The following is a 19,535-nucleotide window of genomic DNA, read 5'->3' on the forward strand; positions in this document are numbered from 1 at the left end:
TTAAGAACTCTAGAAGCAGCAGATGGCTCACAGGTTACACATTCACTGCTGCAGGGCTGTTGAGCTGAATTCCAAGTGGGGCTGTAGGGAGAAAACAGTCGCCTTGGCCAAGGACTGCTCCTAGTGCAGACTCCTAAGCCTGGCACAAATCACTGCATATCTGTTTGTAACAATGTCATTTGTGTGTCCATCATCTAGATTTGAATGTATGCATGAATAAATAAATCTATGGATGCAACCTTGTTAATAAAATCATAAAAATATAAAATGTAGACATTAAAAAAGCCACATTATTATCTACAAAATGTTTGAACGGAGTTTGCACGTTAAGCAGTCAAGCTGAACTAATTCCAGAAACCTGTGGAAAAGAAAAGGAAAAAAAGAATTTCAATGCAGCTGCCTTGCAAGCACTGTAACGACTAATTGATAGACTTATGAATGAATCAAAGAATCAAATTAATTCCTGACTTCACGCTTCATAAGAAGAGAAAATTAATAAAGGATGGAGGAATAGACCCCTGACCTTTATGAATAAATGAAGTGGTAAACAAAACGCATAAATGTGTGTTCACACTGATAGGTAAGTATTTTATTGTCAACAATGAACCAGTGCCAAATGATGAGTAAAATATTGCTGCCTTGCCAAAAGAATTGTTGCTAAAGCACAACCACACGGGAGACGGCTGGTCACTGTGCCGACTATTAGCTGCTTGGCAAAAAGAAAAAGGATCTCATTTTATGATAACGAGAACATAGAAGCCAAAAAGAGTTTAATGAAAAGGCTACAGTTAGCACAAGGTCAAACTTATTAAAAACAATTAACAAAGCAGCCAAATACTCATCGATAAATGAATAGTTTGCTCAAAAATTAAGTTTTAAGTCTGCATGACTTTCTTCAATCATTACAATAATAAACAGCTTACGGTTTAAACTTGATCATACAGATTTTTTTTTTTTAAGAAATCCACACTATTACTCAGCAAGGATGCATTAAATGTATCCAAAGTGAGAGGAAAGATACTTATCTTACACTTTCTATTACAAATAAATGTTGTTCTTTTGAAATTTCTTTTAATCAAAGACTGCTGAAAAAAAAGTTTTCTATAAAAAAAAAAATAGAAAAAAAGCATATTAGAATGATTAAATTTAAAATGTGTTATAAAATAAAGGTTATTGGGTACAATATAGTTACTTTAAATTGTGATAATATTTAACAACACAACACATTTTACTGTATTTTAACCAAATAAATGCAGTCTTTAGCATCAGAGAATTCTTAAAAATAAAAAATATTTTTTTAAAAACGTACTGGCCCCTAAAATGTACACATAACCCATTAATCGCGATAAAAGCTTACATTCTATGCCGTTTTATTCTATTATACTTTTTTAATTTTGTATTTTCACACTCCCCGTTCAACTTTGTTATATTTTTAACGAGTCAGGATATTCTTTAAAAAAATTATTCTTTTGTGTTCCATGAATGCAAGAAAGTGGAACAACACGAGCTGTTTGCAGGTAAACCACCCCTGTTAAGACTTGCTTCCCAACCATCCCTTTCAAATATAAAAAAAAATCCTGATGTTTGCTCTTATATCCGTCAACCGACTACCAGTCTGAAACCAGTCACAAAAGTAGAATGCGATGTGTCAATAACTGCTCAAAAAGGTTCTGGCTATTAAGGTCGTCTTTTCAATCTGCTTTACAAATGTGACATCACTTTAAGCGCACAGTCTGGGAAGAGTGGCCGTTTCTGATAAGAGGGTTTTAAACAGGATCTGCACATCCAAACATGTGGCTCTATCACAAGCCTACATACGAGCAGAGGGCAGAGGCTAAGAGAGAACAGACTCACCGTTCTCCAATCTCTTCCCAGAATTAGCATTTTTCGAGAATTCATTACATTCGTTTTCAGAGTGCATTGCCATTCTGAAGCGGCGCGGGTCTACCTCCCATTACGAGGTGGAGATAAGCTACTTACGCTCTCTCTGAGAATGTTCATAGCATCATCATGTGCCCTTTACAATGCATTAATCTACCAGATTGCTACAAGCACTGGAAAGTGAAGGGCAAATTGCCACAACATTAGATACAAATGTTGTCGCAACACTGTTGGGTAAAACTGTACTGAAAATCAATGCATGCAAAACAGGTGCTTATTTACCTCCCATGCCGAGCAACCAGCTCGCTCAATGAAATGATTGATAATGTGCTCATAATCAAGGTGTTATTGCTTAATGGTTTCTGATCGCTCCAAACGAATCTTGGCAGGGAGCCGTATTACTGTGGGAGGTGTTCCCCAGGGCTCATAGAATCAGAGACAGGAGCCCTGATGTGAAGCACACCGATTCCACATGGCTGAACACAATCACACCAAACAATGAAAGAGTGTGCTGAACCCACAGACAGCACAGCCCTCAACCCGCTCTCTCACACAGAACTGCACCGAGAAACCAAAGACAGGAGCTCAGTTTTGCTGCCAAGCCTATTGAAATGAAATGGCTTCCCAGTTTGGGTCAGTGACACATCATCACCTGCTCTTGTGTACAAACAATACTTACAGCCCAGCTAGATTAATTACGTACAACACTATGCAGATATCACAACAATTTTCTGTGCATCGATTTTCATGCTTTTGGAGCATGAAGGGGTTAGGAGTTAAGCTTGCAACACAAAGTTAGCAGAATTAATCACAAACAGGTTTTTATTGTTAAGGAAAACCCCCCAAATTCTGTTTAATCATAAATGGAAAAAAACAGAATCGAAACTAAAATACTTAGTATGACTCTAAAACCTAAAATACAAATACATTTTTATTTTTCAATAAATAGCGCATTATAAAACATGACACCTATAGAAAACTATGTACAACATATGCATATTAAACCTATAAATAGCACTGGATTATTAAACATGAAATATTAATAAATTAACAAATCAAACTAAATAATGTGAAAACTAAAATGTAATTCAATTGAATTTTAAATAAAATAAACAAAAACTAAATTCAATATTCTGGGTCAGATGCACACTGAAGGTTTTGGGAGTGACAACTGAATTTAAATCTTTGCTTACGAAGGCAGGTACGAATGCAACAAAAGCATTCGAATCTGCTCCATAAACAATCAGACTGAGAAGATTTTATGACCCTTCTGCAATAAGGTGCATTATAATATCCCTGACGCAGACTGACTTTCATCTAAACTGATACACACATTCATCACACACAATGATGAATAACAAAGAAAGTCACGATAAGCCAGCTGAGCTGACATCCATCATGAAATTCAGAGAAGTCACCAAGTTAAATCCCAGGACATAAACAGTATGATTTTGGTTATGAAAAACTGCTCTGGGGGGTTTGATTAAGAATACATGTTAATGCGAGGAAATTTGCTGAAGCCATGCACACGTGTGTTTGAATCACCTCTGTCCATCATTTCCTGTCCTCTCTCTATCCTCTTATCAATAAAAGTGGCAACACGCCAAACATGCCCAATTAATTTGAGCTGTAGTCCAGCTACACCCACCTGAGCCAATGACTCACCTGCAGGAAGAAGAGGTGCTGTGTTACGTCTTGCACCAGCTCTTCTTCAGCATTCTCTGGGTAAAACTTGGCCAGGAAATGAAACACGATGGGCTCTTCTTTGGGCATATCATGATCCAAAACCTATTACATAGATTGCTGATATTACATTGTTGTGCTGTTTTGTACACTTTATATACCAAAAAACACATTCCAAGAGACTGCCACATTGTTGGACATGATAAAAATTATAATATCATGTCCTAAAGTAGTACTATAGCATTCCTTGAAGTATCATGAAAAGAGCATGGTACGTGAATAAGTGCAAGCCTTCAATATCATCATATTGCCATGGTAGTACCACAGTAGTTTTTTTGGGTTTGTTTTTTTGGTTTGGTTTTCAAGACAGTCTGTTTGTTTTTATACTACCTTTCAAGGGTTTGGACTCATTGAGATTTTTCAATGTTTTTAAAAGAAGACTTTTATGCTCACTAAGGATGCATTTATTTGCTCAAAATACAACAGTAAAACAGTAATATTGTGAAATATAAATACAATTTAATATAACTGTTTTAATATATTTTAAAATGCAATTTATTCTGTGTTGGCAAAGCTATATTTTCAGCTTCAGTCTCACATGATTCTTCAGAAATCATTCTAATATTCGGTAACACTTTAGAATAAGGTTCCATTAGTTAATGTTAGTTAATGTATTAATTAACATGAACAAACAATGAATAATACATTTATTACTGTATTTATTCATCTTCGTTAATGTTAGTTAATGAAAATACAGTTATTCATTGTTAGTTCATGGTAATTCACAGTGCATTAACTAATGTTAACAAGCACAACTTTTGATTTAAATAATGCATTAGTAAATGTTGAAATTAACATGAACTAAGACTTATAAATGCTGTAGAAGGATTGTTCTTGCTTAGTTCATGTTAACGAAAGTAGTTAACCAACATTAACTAATGGAACCTTATTCTAAAGTGTTACCTAATATTCTGATTTGGTGCTCAATAAACATTTGTTATTAAAGTTGAAAACAGCTGGGCTGCTTAATATTTTTTGTTTCTGGAAACTGTGGTAATTTTTTTTCTCCCAAAATTCTTGATACAGAGTTGAAAACAGCATTTATTTGAAACTGAAACTTAGATTTTTTTTCATGCAAAATATTGTATTATCACTTGATCAATCTAATGCAACCTTGTTTAAAGAGCCAGTAAGATGAAAATTCTAAGCTTCCTATCACTGTTTATAAGTCCTGTGCAACAGGTTTAAGTCCATCCAAGGTTAAAAAACATTGTCATTTTGTCAAAATATCATTTTAAAATTACCTCAATTCTCAGAGATCCCCAAACGGTTCGCGCGAAGCTGTTCAAAAGATTCAGTTTCCTTAAACCCCACCTTTCAGTAGCATACTGTGTTCTGATTGGTCAACTGACATAGTCAGTTTTGATTGGTTGTTCCGCACACAACTTCACGGTAAACAATGCGTTAGCATCTGTTTGGGGTGAATTATGTCTTATTCCTCTCACCGCGAAGCAAACAGTAAAACTTGAACAGTCTCGCTGCTTTTTCTTCTGTGTGGGTGTATTCAAGCCGCGCGCTTCAGTTTGAATCTGAATAGCGCGTTCAGCGCGGGGGCGTGGTCACATTAGATATAACGAAGGGAGACATGAAAAACAGACATCGCGTTGTTTTCATATGGATTACTTTATCACAGAATATCTGTTTTCGGCAGCACTTGTTTAGTTTTAAAGTAGACATGTCAAGCTTTCTATAGATATCTCTCTCTAATGTCTCTTCGTTGAGTTACACTTCATTTTAATGACGCGTTTGTAAATGAAGATCAGCGCAGACAGCACACATACTGATAAGACGCTCGAGAGAAAACAAACATATAACTTCATAATCATACTTCGCGTTGTGATTCAGAGATGCTTGTTGGTCCAAATAAAGTTGGTAATGAACCCTCTTTTATGGCCAAACGCTTTGAAAATCCCGCCTTGAACTCACCGAGATTAGAAAAGCAGTCATCAGTGAAATGTTGTGAACACAACAAAAGGGATTTGTTGTACTGCTCTGGTATTGTGGTAAAAATGAATTTTAGCCATTTGTTCTTCTGATCTTCATTCTTTGGCAGTGAAAATAAAACACACTTGCCTTTACAATTAAAAACACACTGTCTCCTCGACATGATGCTATCACACCTACCAGAGCGTCTGTGTGTGGGGTGGTGGGGCAGGTCAAGACGGTAGCAGAGATTATTATGCAAAGTGTTCCTAGTGACGTACATAGAGATGGACAAAAGATTTGAAATCTATAACGACTCGTTTCAGCGATTCAGAGTCAACTCCTTACTTGTTCATTGTTTACACTGTTGGACAGCTACATCATACACTGTAATACAGGTAATTTTTGATTTCCCATCTGTGTGGCTCTTTAATAAAAGTATTAAAAATCTTCTTACTGACCTTTTTTTTTTTTTTTTTTTTTTGAAAGGTAATGCATATCATTACACAATACAATTTAATATGATCTATCAAAAATATTTTTAAAAGCTTATTTAAAAGCCTAAATTAAGTAAATTAGAACATCATGATATACTGATTGATTATAAATGATAAAAGAATAATGTTTCCCAATCGTTTCCTCAAAAATTTATCAGACTGACATTTTTTTGAAAGCACAAGAAAGTTTAAGATGAGCATTTTACCTTCTTGTCCATTTTCAGCCATGCCACAGTGTCTTTGACGTCATACCGCAGACCAAAAAACCAGGTCTCCCTGAGTCCCAGTGTCCGGCACACAAGTTCAAACAGATCCTTTCCTTTCCACTTCAGCTGCATAAACAAGATTACAGAAAAGGTTAGTAACAAAGCTTTAAAGGTGCTTTCTGCACCATAGGATGAATTTGAAACTATTTTTATTTTTTTTTTGTCTGTGTCATAGTTCCTTTGGAAACAACAAGTTGGGGCCAGGACATATAGACAAAAATGGACTGAACACAATAAAACCCCACTTTTCATTTCAAGAAGCCCTTATAGGAAACAACCTAAAAACTCTCTAGGGACTGCGGCAGATTAATCGAATTCAGACTGACCACGAATCTGAACAATTCTAGTATAATGAACATCGACATTCCCTGAATAACCTCATTTCCACAGACCATGTAGACACAAGGCAGAGAAATGAGTCCAAGCGTTATTACAAAGTCACTGCTGTCAGCAAGCACATTCACTCGTTTTCAGACGTATCAGTTCATCTTTTATCAGAAGGACTACTGTCAGGGGGCCAGGAGAAAAAAAAAAACAATATTCAATTGGAGAAGAACTGTGGACGCACATAAATTTCATATTTCTCATTAAAACGACTTTAATTGTCATGTGCCTACTGCATATTTGAACAGAATCAATAAAGCACCAAAAAAACATTCATTACCACTACTAAAAGCACCTGCATTAGGATGCATCTTTATCATTTCATTTTATTGGTTTCTGAATTCACCAGAAAACAAGTCAAACAGCACTGAGAAGACTAGTTACAAACTGTAATCCGTTACAGATTGCAAATCACATGAGATTATATCTTTCTCAATTAGATTATTCTGACAACTTTTAAAAGACTTTTGACCTAACTCGTTTATCACATAGTTTAACAATTTTCAACAACATTAAGTGCATTAAATGTTTCTCGCACTAGGGTTTGTGAAGGAACTGAACAGAAAATGTGTGCTAAATACTAAAATGTGTGAATGTGTAGTTCAGTTATTCAAATACCAACTTAAAATCTCAGGGGGACTTCATGGAGATATTTTAAGACAAAATGATGCGTGTATATGTAACCCATAAAGTAACTGTAATCTGAATATAAGCATTTTAAAACTAAATGTACTTACAACTACAAACAATTTTTTTTTATCTAATTACGTAATTCGGATTACATGTAATTAGTTACTGTTTCCCAATATTGGAAGAGTCTATTTAATAACATCAAAAAAAACTGAATTTGCAATCTGCAGGAGTATATAAGCAGCAGAATACCAATCAGAAAAACTCATGTTGTGAGTATAATTCTCTTGTGTAGACATCTGTGCTCGATTAGCCTTGTCATTAGTAGGATTCAAGTGTACTAGGTATCATCTTCTGGACCCAGCTTAGCTAGATGCTACTGTCTTGTGAGCTATATACTTGCCACATATGTCACCTTGAAGTTTATGACACAGAGGACAAAACCTTGCTGTTATAAGTACTGACAACTTCCAGAGAGTAATGCAAACATCATCAACACTGCAAACTTTATTAGCATAGCATAACGGGGACAGGTGCTTTTCAAGGTGCAGTTTCATCTTGCCTAATGTTTATGTATGAGAACATATGACAATATGCTGCCATCCACAGTCCAACCAATTAAATATGCTGATGCTTCCCCCTCTAGAAAGCTGACGGGCGGCTGCCTTCAAGGACGACCATCAGCTGGTAAAAACATTTACAGAGAAATGAAGTGTGTCTATGTAGAAGAGTGTTCACTCACTGTCCTAAATATTCAGCTGAGAAGTTATGTGGCTTTTTAGTTAAAAAACAAAAAGACGTCCTGAAAACTTGACAGCATAACAGCACAAGAAAGAAAAAGTACAAAAGCAGTAACCTCAAAGTCAAATTCCTGTCTTTATCCACTATTGAACCCCAGGCTATTACTCCAAATCAGATTATATTGACTGAGCTACACCAAGACTGTCTTTCTCGTTACACAGCACAAAATCAGATGAGGTCAATACTATGTGCAATACCTTTAGCACACAGAGATGACTTACACTCAATTTTAGCCTATAGTGCTAATATTCTAATATTAATATTGAATAGAAAATATGCACTGTACTTCCAATAATTCGCACTCGACAATGCTTAAACTGAAGCACAAGAAAATATGAAACACTTTATTTTAAGAGACAATCTGTATAGAATCTGTGCATTGTAACAACCATCTTCTGAGGTCCATTTTCACTTTAATAGCATGTTAAGAAAACATTTAGGATAAATAAATAAAACTGGCTTTATGGTTTTTCCTCTAGTTTCAGAATCTTGGTGATGTTATTCAGAACTGTTTAGGGACCATGTTCTGTCATTGTGAAATAATATCTATCACTATACCCCCAAGCCTTCTGAAAATAACATAAATTGTGGTTTTAGCAAGCCCTGTAGATGACTTTGGTGATGGGCTTATTAGCTTTCAATGGTAGGCAATAAAATCATAGCGACTGCAGAGGGAGAAATGGGTTGTGTTTTACAAATCCATGCTGCCACCAAGTGGTGTTGTTTAGGAAATATGAAGATGCACCAAAATATAATCTCAGTAATGCTAAAATCAAATGCAATGGTTTAAACCTGTCCAGATACAAACATATATCTGGGTTAAATATTAAAGCTTAAGCTCTGCCTCTCATACATACATACTGTAAATTACCACAAAAAAAAACTGACCCCTTAGTTTTTAAAACCTGTAATACAATGCACTAAAATAACATTTTTGCTCAAAAGAATAAGTCTGAAACAAAGTTAAAACTGCATATTTCTGCTTTTAAAACTATCCGAACACCACAGACTCCCATTGCAAGTGTATTACTTGAAACAATTGATGTTAAAATGATTTTTACAAACTGAAAGTAAATCAGAAATAAAGTTTATGGTAATCGACATTACGTCACAGATGCTGTTGAAAAGGCTTGAACCTGGAATATTGCCTTAATATTGATTGGAGATAAAGAACAATAAAAAAAAAAAAATAATAATAATAATAAATCAGAAAAATGCCAACAATAACAGCTACAACTTGCTCCCTCAATTCTAAATATACATTTAGTCTTGTATCCAAAACCACTTTGAAGTACATGACACCTTATTGGTATATTATTCAACAGGAGAACCATGATCCATGATCCCTCAGAACCTCATTACTACCACAGGAAATACTGGTAATGAGTGAGAAAGATCAAAACAGAATGAGAGACAGGCAGGCACAGAGCAGTACACAGGGTCTTGTGGAGTGGGACTGCTTTGCCTCATGGGACATTAACTCATGGTCCCCGTCTGTCACACGGTTCTCTTACCACCATCTGTTTTCCCTGAATTCAAAAGCACTCCCTGAGTTGGTTTCTGTGTAAAAATAGGGCATCTTCCTTCAAGAAACTCAGCAGAAGTTGAGTGCAAAAGAAGTGCAGCTCCACAGAGGAGTCATCTGAATGCCTGCAGAACTCCCACCGGATACCCAGTGTGTACAAAACACCTTTATACGTGGGAATGATGATTACTGCCATACAGGATGCTGCTTGCTTTGTAGATTTGTATGTTTGTTTTAGTTTTCCCTGCAAGCACTCATGAGCGTTTTTTGAAAACTTTATGGGATTATCTTTTAAGAAAATGTTTATGCACATATATATATATATAAAACAGAAGCTTGGACATTCTGCCTATATATATATATATATATCTAGAAAAAAAAAAGTGAATGGTGATTTATACTGCCAAGCTACAAAAAAGGACAAAAAAAAGCAGTCCATATAACTATATTTCTTATCCTTCTGAAGCCATGCGATAGCTTTGTTTGAGTAACAGAACCAAATTAAGTTGTTGTTTATTGTTGTTATTAGCCTTATTTCATCTGGTTGATGGTTTATACTCTTCTACCAAGTAAATGGCCTTTTAGTATAATAATAATAAAAAAAAAAACACTCTGTTTTAGGTTGTGACTTAAGTGTTTGTTGCAAAATGCTTTTTATAAAGAAGACATAATTGTTAGTAATATTTCAAGATGAACACTTTCTGGACTGAAGCAATTTAGGTTAAGGTGTATTTTGTTTTGTAAGAAAATCTTAAATTTTAAGTATCAAATACTGCCTGATAAATCACACTTTGCTATGTGGAACGTTTATTTGTTCATCTCTCAATCATCATTGTATTGCACTGCACTTCAAGCTTTGATGATCTTACTAAGACATGTTATTGGGAGAGACTGACTTACAACTGACCTGCTGTACTCTCACCATGTCATGAGCCATAAAATATGGCAGTCAAAAAACAATGAAGACTTTTTTTCAAATATTTCTGACTATCATTTCACGTTAAGCTTTATGTGACGGATGTTAATAAGGGTGTGTACTCACAATCTATATTAATGTATTTCACTAATGATCCCTCCTTTCAATTTTCATGTATTTATTTTGTATTTGCCGTTCACGAAAATGTGATAATTTAGGTTTGTCCTTTATTTGAGTCATTTTTGGGAAATGAGTTTTATATTGATTTTACGTTGTGACGTCATATCTGTTCAGCCCGCGCTGCGTCCTCAGACCGCGCTGAGCACGCTGAGGAGAGGTAAGCAGTTAGCGGTGCTCCGCCAATATAAAGTTGTAAAAGTTACCAGAATTGTTAATAAGTACTTAATATGCTAAAATATTATTGTTAAGAGTGTTACAAACGTACTGAAAATTGTTTTATGTGTGGATGGATGACATCTAATGGTTTATCATTGAGTACAGCGGTTTGAGTATGTATGTGCGTCAGTAGGACACAGTGATTTTAGTGAATCAATTAACTGGTGTTGTATCTGTCCAGGTGGAAAAATCACAGAACGAAAACCTTTCTCATTGTTGTACTCTCTCTGCTCCATCCAGGTATAGATAATTGTTCATTTGATCTTCAATTAATTTTTGTATCACTTTGTTCAATTCATCAATTCTAATTCATGTTTGATTTAAAAATTTGCTGCAGAAGATTATATCATATCTGGATAAATGTCTGTAACGATTTATCTGGCACTGTATTTTTGATGTTATCATTGTGATTTTCACTGAGACCGCGCTGAGCACGCTGAGGAGAGGTGGAAAAATCACAGAACGAAAACCTTTCTCATTGTTGTACTCTCTCTGCTCCATCCAGCACCTGCATGCTCCATTTCAATAAACCCTCCATCAGCAGCAGTTCCTGTGATCCGTGTCTTCATTTATAACACAACGCAGATCGAAACCGTGCCATAGACAGGCCGGTTACAGTGGTGCCGTGACCCGGATGAAGATCAGCTCACCTCGGATCTTCGTCCAAGAGTCAATGCCGTTTGATCACCGGTGGATGCTGCACTTCCGACCAGGTTCTGATGAGCAGTAACACAAAGTGGTGCACTTTCAAAGAACTGGACACTTTACTATACAATTAGCACTACTAGTTTTATTTTTCTTTCTCTAGTTTATTTAGTTCTGCTGGTGTTTTTGCCATTTGAATTCTTTATTCAGTGTTTTGATAACTTAAACAGGAATAATGGCATATGGTTTCAATTCAGATACTTTTAATGTTGATAGGGACATGTCAGATTCAAGTTTTGCAAGAGGAAGACACCTCAGTGATCATTCATTTACTCCTTTTGTAGGGAGGGGTAATGTAGAACGAACACCTGAATTTTGTTCTACTCGAGTAACTGAACAAACACCTAGCCAGTTAAGGAGTAATCCATTATCAGTCAGCCCTGATTTAAATGATGCAGCATGGTATAACCTCATAACACACATTGCTCAGGAAGTAGGACAGACTATAATTTCTGCTCAAAGTGGGGAAAGGTGTGGGGAAAGAGAAGCCAGTAATGCACAGACAAAAAGTTTAGGTGCAGGTCAGTCATTCTCAGAGGCACCCTCACTAAATTTAACAGGAGTTAAACTGGTCATGCAGTCTGAAGTAAGGGAGCCCCCTGTTTTCCGAGGAGATGTAACTGATAAGTTCAGTGTGCATGAGTGGGAGGATTTAGTGGACACTTACCTGCGGAAAAGAGGCCTACCAGTATCTGAGCATCATCATGAAATCCTTTCGAGGCTGATGGGTAAAGCCAAAGACATTGTTCGAATAACCCTTCGTAGTAACACTTCCCTAAGACCCTCTGAGAACCCCAGAGTAATATTTGATATTCTGAAACAGCATTTCAGTGAGGTCAGGTTCTCCTCTATGCCTTTAGCGGATTTCTACGGCACAGTACCTGTTGCTGGGGAAAATCCAGTTGAGTATTGGGTCCGTTTAAATAAGGCTGTGGATGTTGCAGAGGAGGCTTTAAATAGACTTGGGCGGCAGATGGATAACCCATGCCAGGAGGCAGCTATGATGTTTGTCAAATACTGCCCAGACCCAACATTGTCAGCAATTTTCCGCTTGAAAGCACCAGATAAGTGGACGGCGAGTGAAGTACAAGAGCATCTCGACAGATATCATACTGAACAAAAGGAACAGTTAGCAGTCAAATTCAAGCGTAACATTGTTATGAGGAATGCTACAGCTCATACTCAGTCACTTACAGAGAATGAGATTGCAGCTAGTGGTTTCCCTGTTGTGCCGTCCGATAATCTTAATGCTGGCACTCCATCTCCTCCACAGAATGATGATAATTGTATGAAGACACTCATCAGTCTACTTGACCGTGCTCTTTTCCAGAATAGTCAAGCGGAGATTAGGTGTCCTCGACCAAGCCAACCACCTATGAGACCATGTAAGGTATGCGGTTCTCATGAGCATTCAACTTTAGCGCACTGTCGGAGACAACGACTCTGTCTCGCCTGTTTCCAACCTGGTCACATAAAGAAGAATTGTACAGAAAGTCAACCCAGCACTGGCAATCAGTTCACAAAGCCACTTCAGGGTTCACCGACTTTAAAATAGTCGACCCACACCTGGAGAGGGGACGTGTGGGTGGAATGGAACAAACCCTCGAAAATGCAGATATTAAGCAAGTTTATGAAAGTGCATGTGCACAAGCTCCAGCTGAAGTCAAAGTGATTGCACAGAATACGCAAACTCTTGAAGTGTTTGATGAGTTATTTTATGCCCCTGTATATGTGAATGACCGATTCCAGATGAAGGGAATGTTGGACTCAGGATCTATGGCATGCACTTTCAGTGAAGCAGTAGAGAGTAGAATGCTCAGTGAAGATGTGTTGCCAAAACCCACACCATTGACACAAGAAATAATGTTAATAGGATGTGGAGGTAAAATAACCAAGCCAAAATGCATGTATGAAGTTGAGCTGAAAGTGTATGGTGAAAGATGTTTAGTCCCTGTTTTAGTCGTGCCAGGGCAACGGGATGATTTAATCATCGGTACCAATGTAATTAAGTTCCTCATGCACCGAATGAAGATCAGTGATGATTACTGGAGGATTTTGTCTAACAGTGTTTCAGAGCCATCTTTCTCATGTGAACGATTCTTGGATGTCATGGCAAATACTTGCCGCTGGAGAGGTGGAGATCCACCAGACAAGGTTGGGACTGCTAAGCTCCAACAGTCAGTCACCCTAATGGCCAAACAAGAACACCTTGTCTGGGGACGGCTGCCGAGTAATACTATCATGTCACCAGGGAGCACTGTAGTCGTGGAGGCCACTTCTTCCAGAGCTATGCCACGGGACATCATCATAGGCCGTGTTGTTACACCTCTGTGGGGAGATCGTTGGGTTCCTTTAAAAGTTACCAACCTCTCGGACAAGCCGGTCACCCTTAAAAGGAACTGTAAACTAGCTGATGTATTCCCGTGTCTTGCTGTGGAAGATTTTGAGCTGTTGCAGGGTGTCAGTCATGCTCAGGTGCCCACATCCGAGAAAATTTACCAACCTGGTGTCACAGGAGATCTTAAACAGAGACTTAGGGCCGTAAGCCTCAATGACATTGACATTGACTCATGTTCTGCCAGTGATGCGGCAAAGGAAAGGCTTGTCCAGTTGCTTGAGAGCTACAATGATGTATTCTCCAAACATGCTCTGGATTGTGGGGAGGTCAGAGGTTTTGTTCACCGCATCCACTTAACTGACACACGCCCTTTTCGACTTCCATACCGTCGGGTACCACCTGCTCACTATCAAAAATTACGCCAAGTTCTCTCAGAAATGGAAGAGCAAGGAATAATCCGTAAATCAGTGAGTGAGTATGCCTCACCTTTGGTTTTAGTATGGAAGAAGGACGGCAGCTTAAGGATCTGTACAGACTTTAGATGGCTGAACGCTAGGACCATTAAGGATGCGCACCCGCTCCCACACCAATCAGACTGTCTCGTTGCTTTGGGTGGAAATACTCTCTTCAGTACTATGGATTTAACGTCAGGCTTTTATAACATCCCCATGGCTGAAGAAGATAAAAAGTACACCGCGTTTGCAACTCCAGTAGGTCTCCATGAGTACAACAGGATGCCTCAAGGGTTGTGTAATAGCCCAGTGTCTTTTATGCGAATGATGTTAAGTATCTTCGGGGACCTGAATTTTAGCAGTCTGCTGTGTTATTTGGATGACTTATTGGTGTTTGCACCTGATGAGACTTCAGCTTTGGAGCGGTTAGAGCTAGTGTTCCAACGATTGAGGAGCCACAATCTCAAATTAAGCCCAAAAAAGTGCCATCTGATGCAAGCGTCCGTTAAGTTTTTAGGTCATATCATCGATGGGAATGGTGTTTCCGCTGATCCTTCAAAGGTTGAAGCCATAGCAAAACTGTCAAAAGCTGACCTCATGGAAGAAGATGGGTGCACTCCATCTGTACGGAGGATTAAATCTGTCTTGGGGATGATCCTCTATTACCAGCACTTTATCCTTAATTGCTCCTCCATTGCCAAACCACTCTTCTCCCTAACTGCTGGACAGAAGAGGAGGACAAAGGTCAAAACTGAGGCTAAGGCAGGCACTTACAGAAAGCTGAAGCCAGATGACTGGACCCCAGAGTGTGACGATGCCCTTTCTAAGCTGAAAGAGAGCTTGCTGCAGAGTGTGGTCTTGGCACATCCCGATTTTTCCCTTCCATTAGTCTTGTCAATCGATGCTTCTCTGGAAGGGCTTGGCGCTGTGCTATCACAGATACCAGCAGGTGAGGAAAAAGCACGCCCGATTGCATTTGCAAGCAAGTCATTGAGTAACTCTCAGAAGAGATATCCAGCACACAAGCTCGAGTTTTTAGCCTTAAAGTGGAGTGTGTGTGAAAAATTCAGTCATTGGCTAAAGGGCCACACGTTCACTGTATGGACAGACAATAATCCACTCACTTATATCCTAACAAAGGCTAAACTCGATGCTTGTGAACAGCGCTGGGTGTCTAAGCTTGCTGCTTATACTTTTGATCTCAAGCATATTGCTGGAAGTAAGAACACAGTAGCTGATGCTTTGAGCCGTGATCCTTTCACAAAAACAGTAAGTCGCAGGCTTATCACAGAGCAATACAGCAGTCTACTCTCTGAGGCTGAAAGTGTTGATAAAGATGGAGTTCAGGACATTTTCCGTTTACAAGTGAACACCCTTCATGTATTGTCTCAGTCAAACTCAGTGTCTTGTGATCACACAACGGTCACGACCCTTTTGAGCCTCCACGATCAATGGGAGATTGTAACTGAGCTACGGGCCATGCAGGCAATCCAGTCCATTCAGAATGCAGCAATCCCTGGAAACGACACAATTGCAGTAATCCCTCTCGATGAGATCCGACAGGGCCAAGAGTCAGACCCAGTAATCTCAAAGGTTATACCCTTCCTGAGTCAGAATAAACGTCCGTCAAGGCGAGAAGTGGCTAGAATGGATACCAAGGCTCTAGATCTTCTTAAGCATTGGGATCGACTGAAGGTTCAAGATGGATTAGTCTATCGTGTTTCAAAAGATCCTTTGAGCCATCATAAGAAGTTCCAACTTGTACTTCCTTTTAGTCTCAGGGCTAAAGCCTTAAGTGGTGTGCACGATCTCGCTGGACATCAGGGACAGTCAAGAACTGTTCAGCTAACTCGACAACGCTTTTTCTGGCCTAGAATGGAGCGTGACATAAGGGAGTATGTCAAATGTTGTCAGAGATGTATATTGGCCAAAACACCTGAGCCATCTGCTCGAGCCCCACTTGAGAACATCAGGACTTCGGCCCCTATGGAGTTAGTGTGTTTGGACTTTTGGAGTGCTGAGGACAGCAAGCAGCGTTCTGTAGATGTATTAGTCGTGACAGATCACTTTACAAAGTTGGCTCATGCTTTTCCATGTGTGAACCAGAAAGCAAAACAAATTGCGAAGAAGCTGTGGGATCATGTCTTCTGCATATATGGTTTCCCGACACGCATTCATACGGATCAAGGGACCAACTTTGAAAGTACCCTCATTGCAGAACTGCTCAAGCTGGCAGGTATTAAGAAGTCACACACTACAGCGTACCACCCGATGGGAAACGGTGGAACAGAGCGGTTCAATCGGACCCTGGGCAGTATGCTTCGTTCTCTGCCTCTCAAGGAGAAACACAAGTGGCCTGAGCAGATACAGACATTGACATTTGCATACAATGCCACAGTACACGAGACCACCGGTTACGCCCCATTTCAGTTGATGTTTGGTCGCATTCCAAAGCTACCTGTTGATGTCATTTTTGGGCAGGTGTTGCATGACCCTGTGATTGTTGACCATGACAATTATGCAGAAACACTTATGTCTTACCTTCGTGAAGCAGCGCACATTGCCCAGAAACACACTGAAAAAGAACAGAAAAAGCAGGCTAAGGCTTATAATCGGAAAGTCAAGGGTACATGTTTGAACATTGGAGACAGAGTGCTCCTTGCAAACAAAAGTGAAAGAGGAAAGAAAAAGCTTGCTGACAAGTGGGATCCAACGGTCTATATTGTAAAGGATCGAAACCTTCAAACTAACATCTACAAACTGATTGATGATGCTGGGAAATCCAAGGTGGTGCATCGAAATTTGATTTTGGATGTCAGCTTTCTACCAATTGAACCACCTCAAGATGGCAAGGACATCCAGTTAAATGCTGAGACTATGGAGACAGAGTCTTGTATGTCTGAGTTATCTGATTCATCAGAAGAAGAGAGTCTTGATGATGGAACAAAGGAATGTGGGCTTGATGAACGAGATGAAGTTAAAGATCAAGAACCTTTGTGTGATGATGGTGATTTGGAATCTGATAATTCTATCCAAAGTCGAAGAAGTGTCTGTTATCAAAATCCCAGAGAAAATGAGGCCGTTGGTGGTTATTCTGATGAAGTTTCTGCTATAGAAACTGAATCTCATGATAATAACACTAACTCACAAATACAGACTGTGGATGACTCTCATGCTAACAGTATTCCTGACACACAAGCACAAATTCCCACTGACACACAGGGTGTTAGGACTCGTGCAGGAAGGGTTGTCAAAAAAGTTAGCCGTTTGATTGAATCCATGACACAGAGACCATTTTACAGTCAGATGGTGGGGTCATCATTAGGCAAGAGATCAGGATCAGTTCTTTCTTTATTTTAAAAATCTAATATGTTATTTTTCTGTCACAGTACTGTGAAGGGGTGTGTGACGTATGAATTTCATTAAGTGTAATATAGACCAGATTTGTGTGTGTTGTACAAGGCAGCATGCTGTTCTGAGAATGTCTAAGACTTGATCAATCTTGGACTTTTCTTAATCTTTTAAGTAGATAACTTACAATGTTGAACTGCGAATGAGATTCGTTGAAAATCTGGTTCTGTTGGATCAATTGCTTTTGTCATTTTGGTCAGGATATTAGTGAAATTCAGGAGGGGTGAATGTGACGGATGTTAATAAGGGTGTGTACTCACAATCTATATTAATGTATTTCACTAATGATCCCTCCTTTCAATTTTCATGTATTTATTTTGTATTTGCCGTTCACGAAAATGTGATAATTTAGGTTTGTCCTTTATTTGAGTCATTTTTGGGAAATGAGTTTTATATTGATTTTACGTTGTGACGTCATATCTGTTCAGCCCGCGCTGCGTCCTCAGACCGCGCTGAGCACGCTGAGGAGAGGTAAGCAGTTAGCGGTGCTCCGCCAATATAAAGTTGTAAAAGTTACCAGAATTGTTAATAAGTACTTAATATGCTAAAATATTATTGTTAAGAGTGTTACAAACGTACTGAAAATTGTTTTATGTGTGGATGGATGACATCTAATGGTTTATCATTGAGTACAGCGGTTTGAGTATGTATGTGCGTCAGTAGGACACAGTGATTTTAGTGAATCAATTAACTGGTGTTGTATCTGTCCAGGTGGAAAAATCACAGAACGAAAACCTTTCTCATTGTTGTACTCTCTCTGCTCCATCCAGGTATAGATAATTGTTCATTTGATCTTCAATTAATTTTTGTATCACTTTGTTCAATTCATCAATTCTAATTCATGTTTGATTTAAAAATTTGCTGCAGAAGATTATATCATATCTGGATAAATGTCTGTAACGATTTATCTGGCACTGTATTTTTGATGTTATCATTGTGATTTTCACTGAGACCGCGCTGAGCACGCTGAGGAGAGGTGGAAAAATCACAGAACGAAAACCTTTCTCATTGTTGTACTCTCTCTGCTCCATCCAGCACCTGCATGCTCCATTTCAATAAACCCTCCATCAGCAGCAGTTCCTGTGATCCGTGTCTTCATTTATAACACAACGCAGATCGAAACCGTGCCATAGACAGGCCGGTTACATTTACATGGTTAACTTTTTTTAATTTTATTTTATGTTATTGAAATATTGCTTTGTCAGACGACTTAGAATACATTGCACAACAAGTCACATGGTCACCACTTTTTTAGGGCTTTTCTAATAGCTTGGTAATATAAATAATCATCCACTTTCGCTGCATGCAAGCTGTAGCTTGTACTCATTTTGTTAAACTGTGAAAAAAGAACAAAAAAGACAAGTAATACAGGATTGGAATGACATGAAGGGAATAAGCAATCACACTATTTCCAAATTTTGGAAGATCTATTCCTTAAGGCCACTGAGGTGCCTCTGTTCAAACATTAAAGCAGCTTGAGGAGACAGCTCCCCAAGAAACAGGTCAGGCTGAGTGACTTGCTCAAGGGCACAACAACACTGAGTGGGGACATTAAAATGTCGACTGTCTGGTGCCTTCCCCAAGTTAAGTGTATATGCCCTCTGGTTACTGATAAGAAGCATTGATCACTGCCAGCCCAGGTTTGGTTGTAGGCTACAACAAGGTTT

The 19,535-nt window shown here is 38.5% G+C and overlaps 1 protein-coding gene and 1 long non-coding RNA gene across 2 annotated transcripts in view; one reads left to right on the forward strand and one right to left on the reverse strand.

Moving 5' to 3' along the window:
• LOC127958119 (merlin) overlaps positions 1-19,535 on the reverse strand; it is a 40,605-nt gene that overhangs the window by 20,120 nt on the left and 950 nt on the right. Inside the window, exons 3-4 of the mRNA XM_052556909.1 lie at positions 6,251-6,376; positions 3,547-3,669 (exon numbers count right to left, since the gene is read on the reverse strand). Coding sequence (XP_052412869.1) covers positions 3,547-3,669; positions 6,251-6,376 — 249 coding nt within the window. The remainder of the gene's footprint in view (positions 1-3,546; positions 3,670-6,250; positions 6,377-19,535) is intronic.
• Positions 10,661-18,944, forward strand: LOC127958120 (uncharacterized). The gene is made up of 2 exons (XR_008153982.1): positions 10,661-11,408; positions 18,580-18,944. It is a non-coding gene; the product is annotated as an uncharacterized LOC127958120 (long non-coding RNA).

This window comes from Carassius gibelio, chromosome B5, assembly GCF_023724105.1.
Source record: "Carassius gibelio isolate Cgi1373 ecotype wild population from Czech Republic chromosome B5, carGib1.2-hapl.c, whole genome shotgun sequence".
In the NCBI taxonomy this organism is placed as follows: domain Eukaryota; kingdom Metazoa; phylum Chordata; class Actinopteri; order Cypriniformes; family Cyprinidae; genus Carassius; species Carassius gibelio.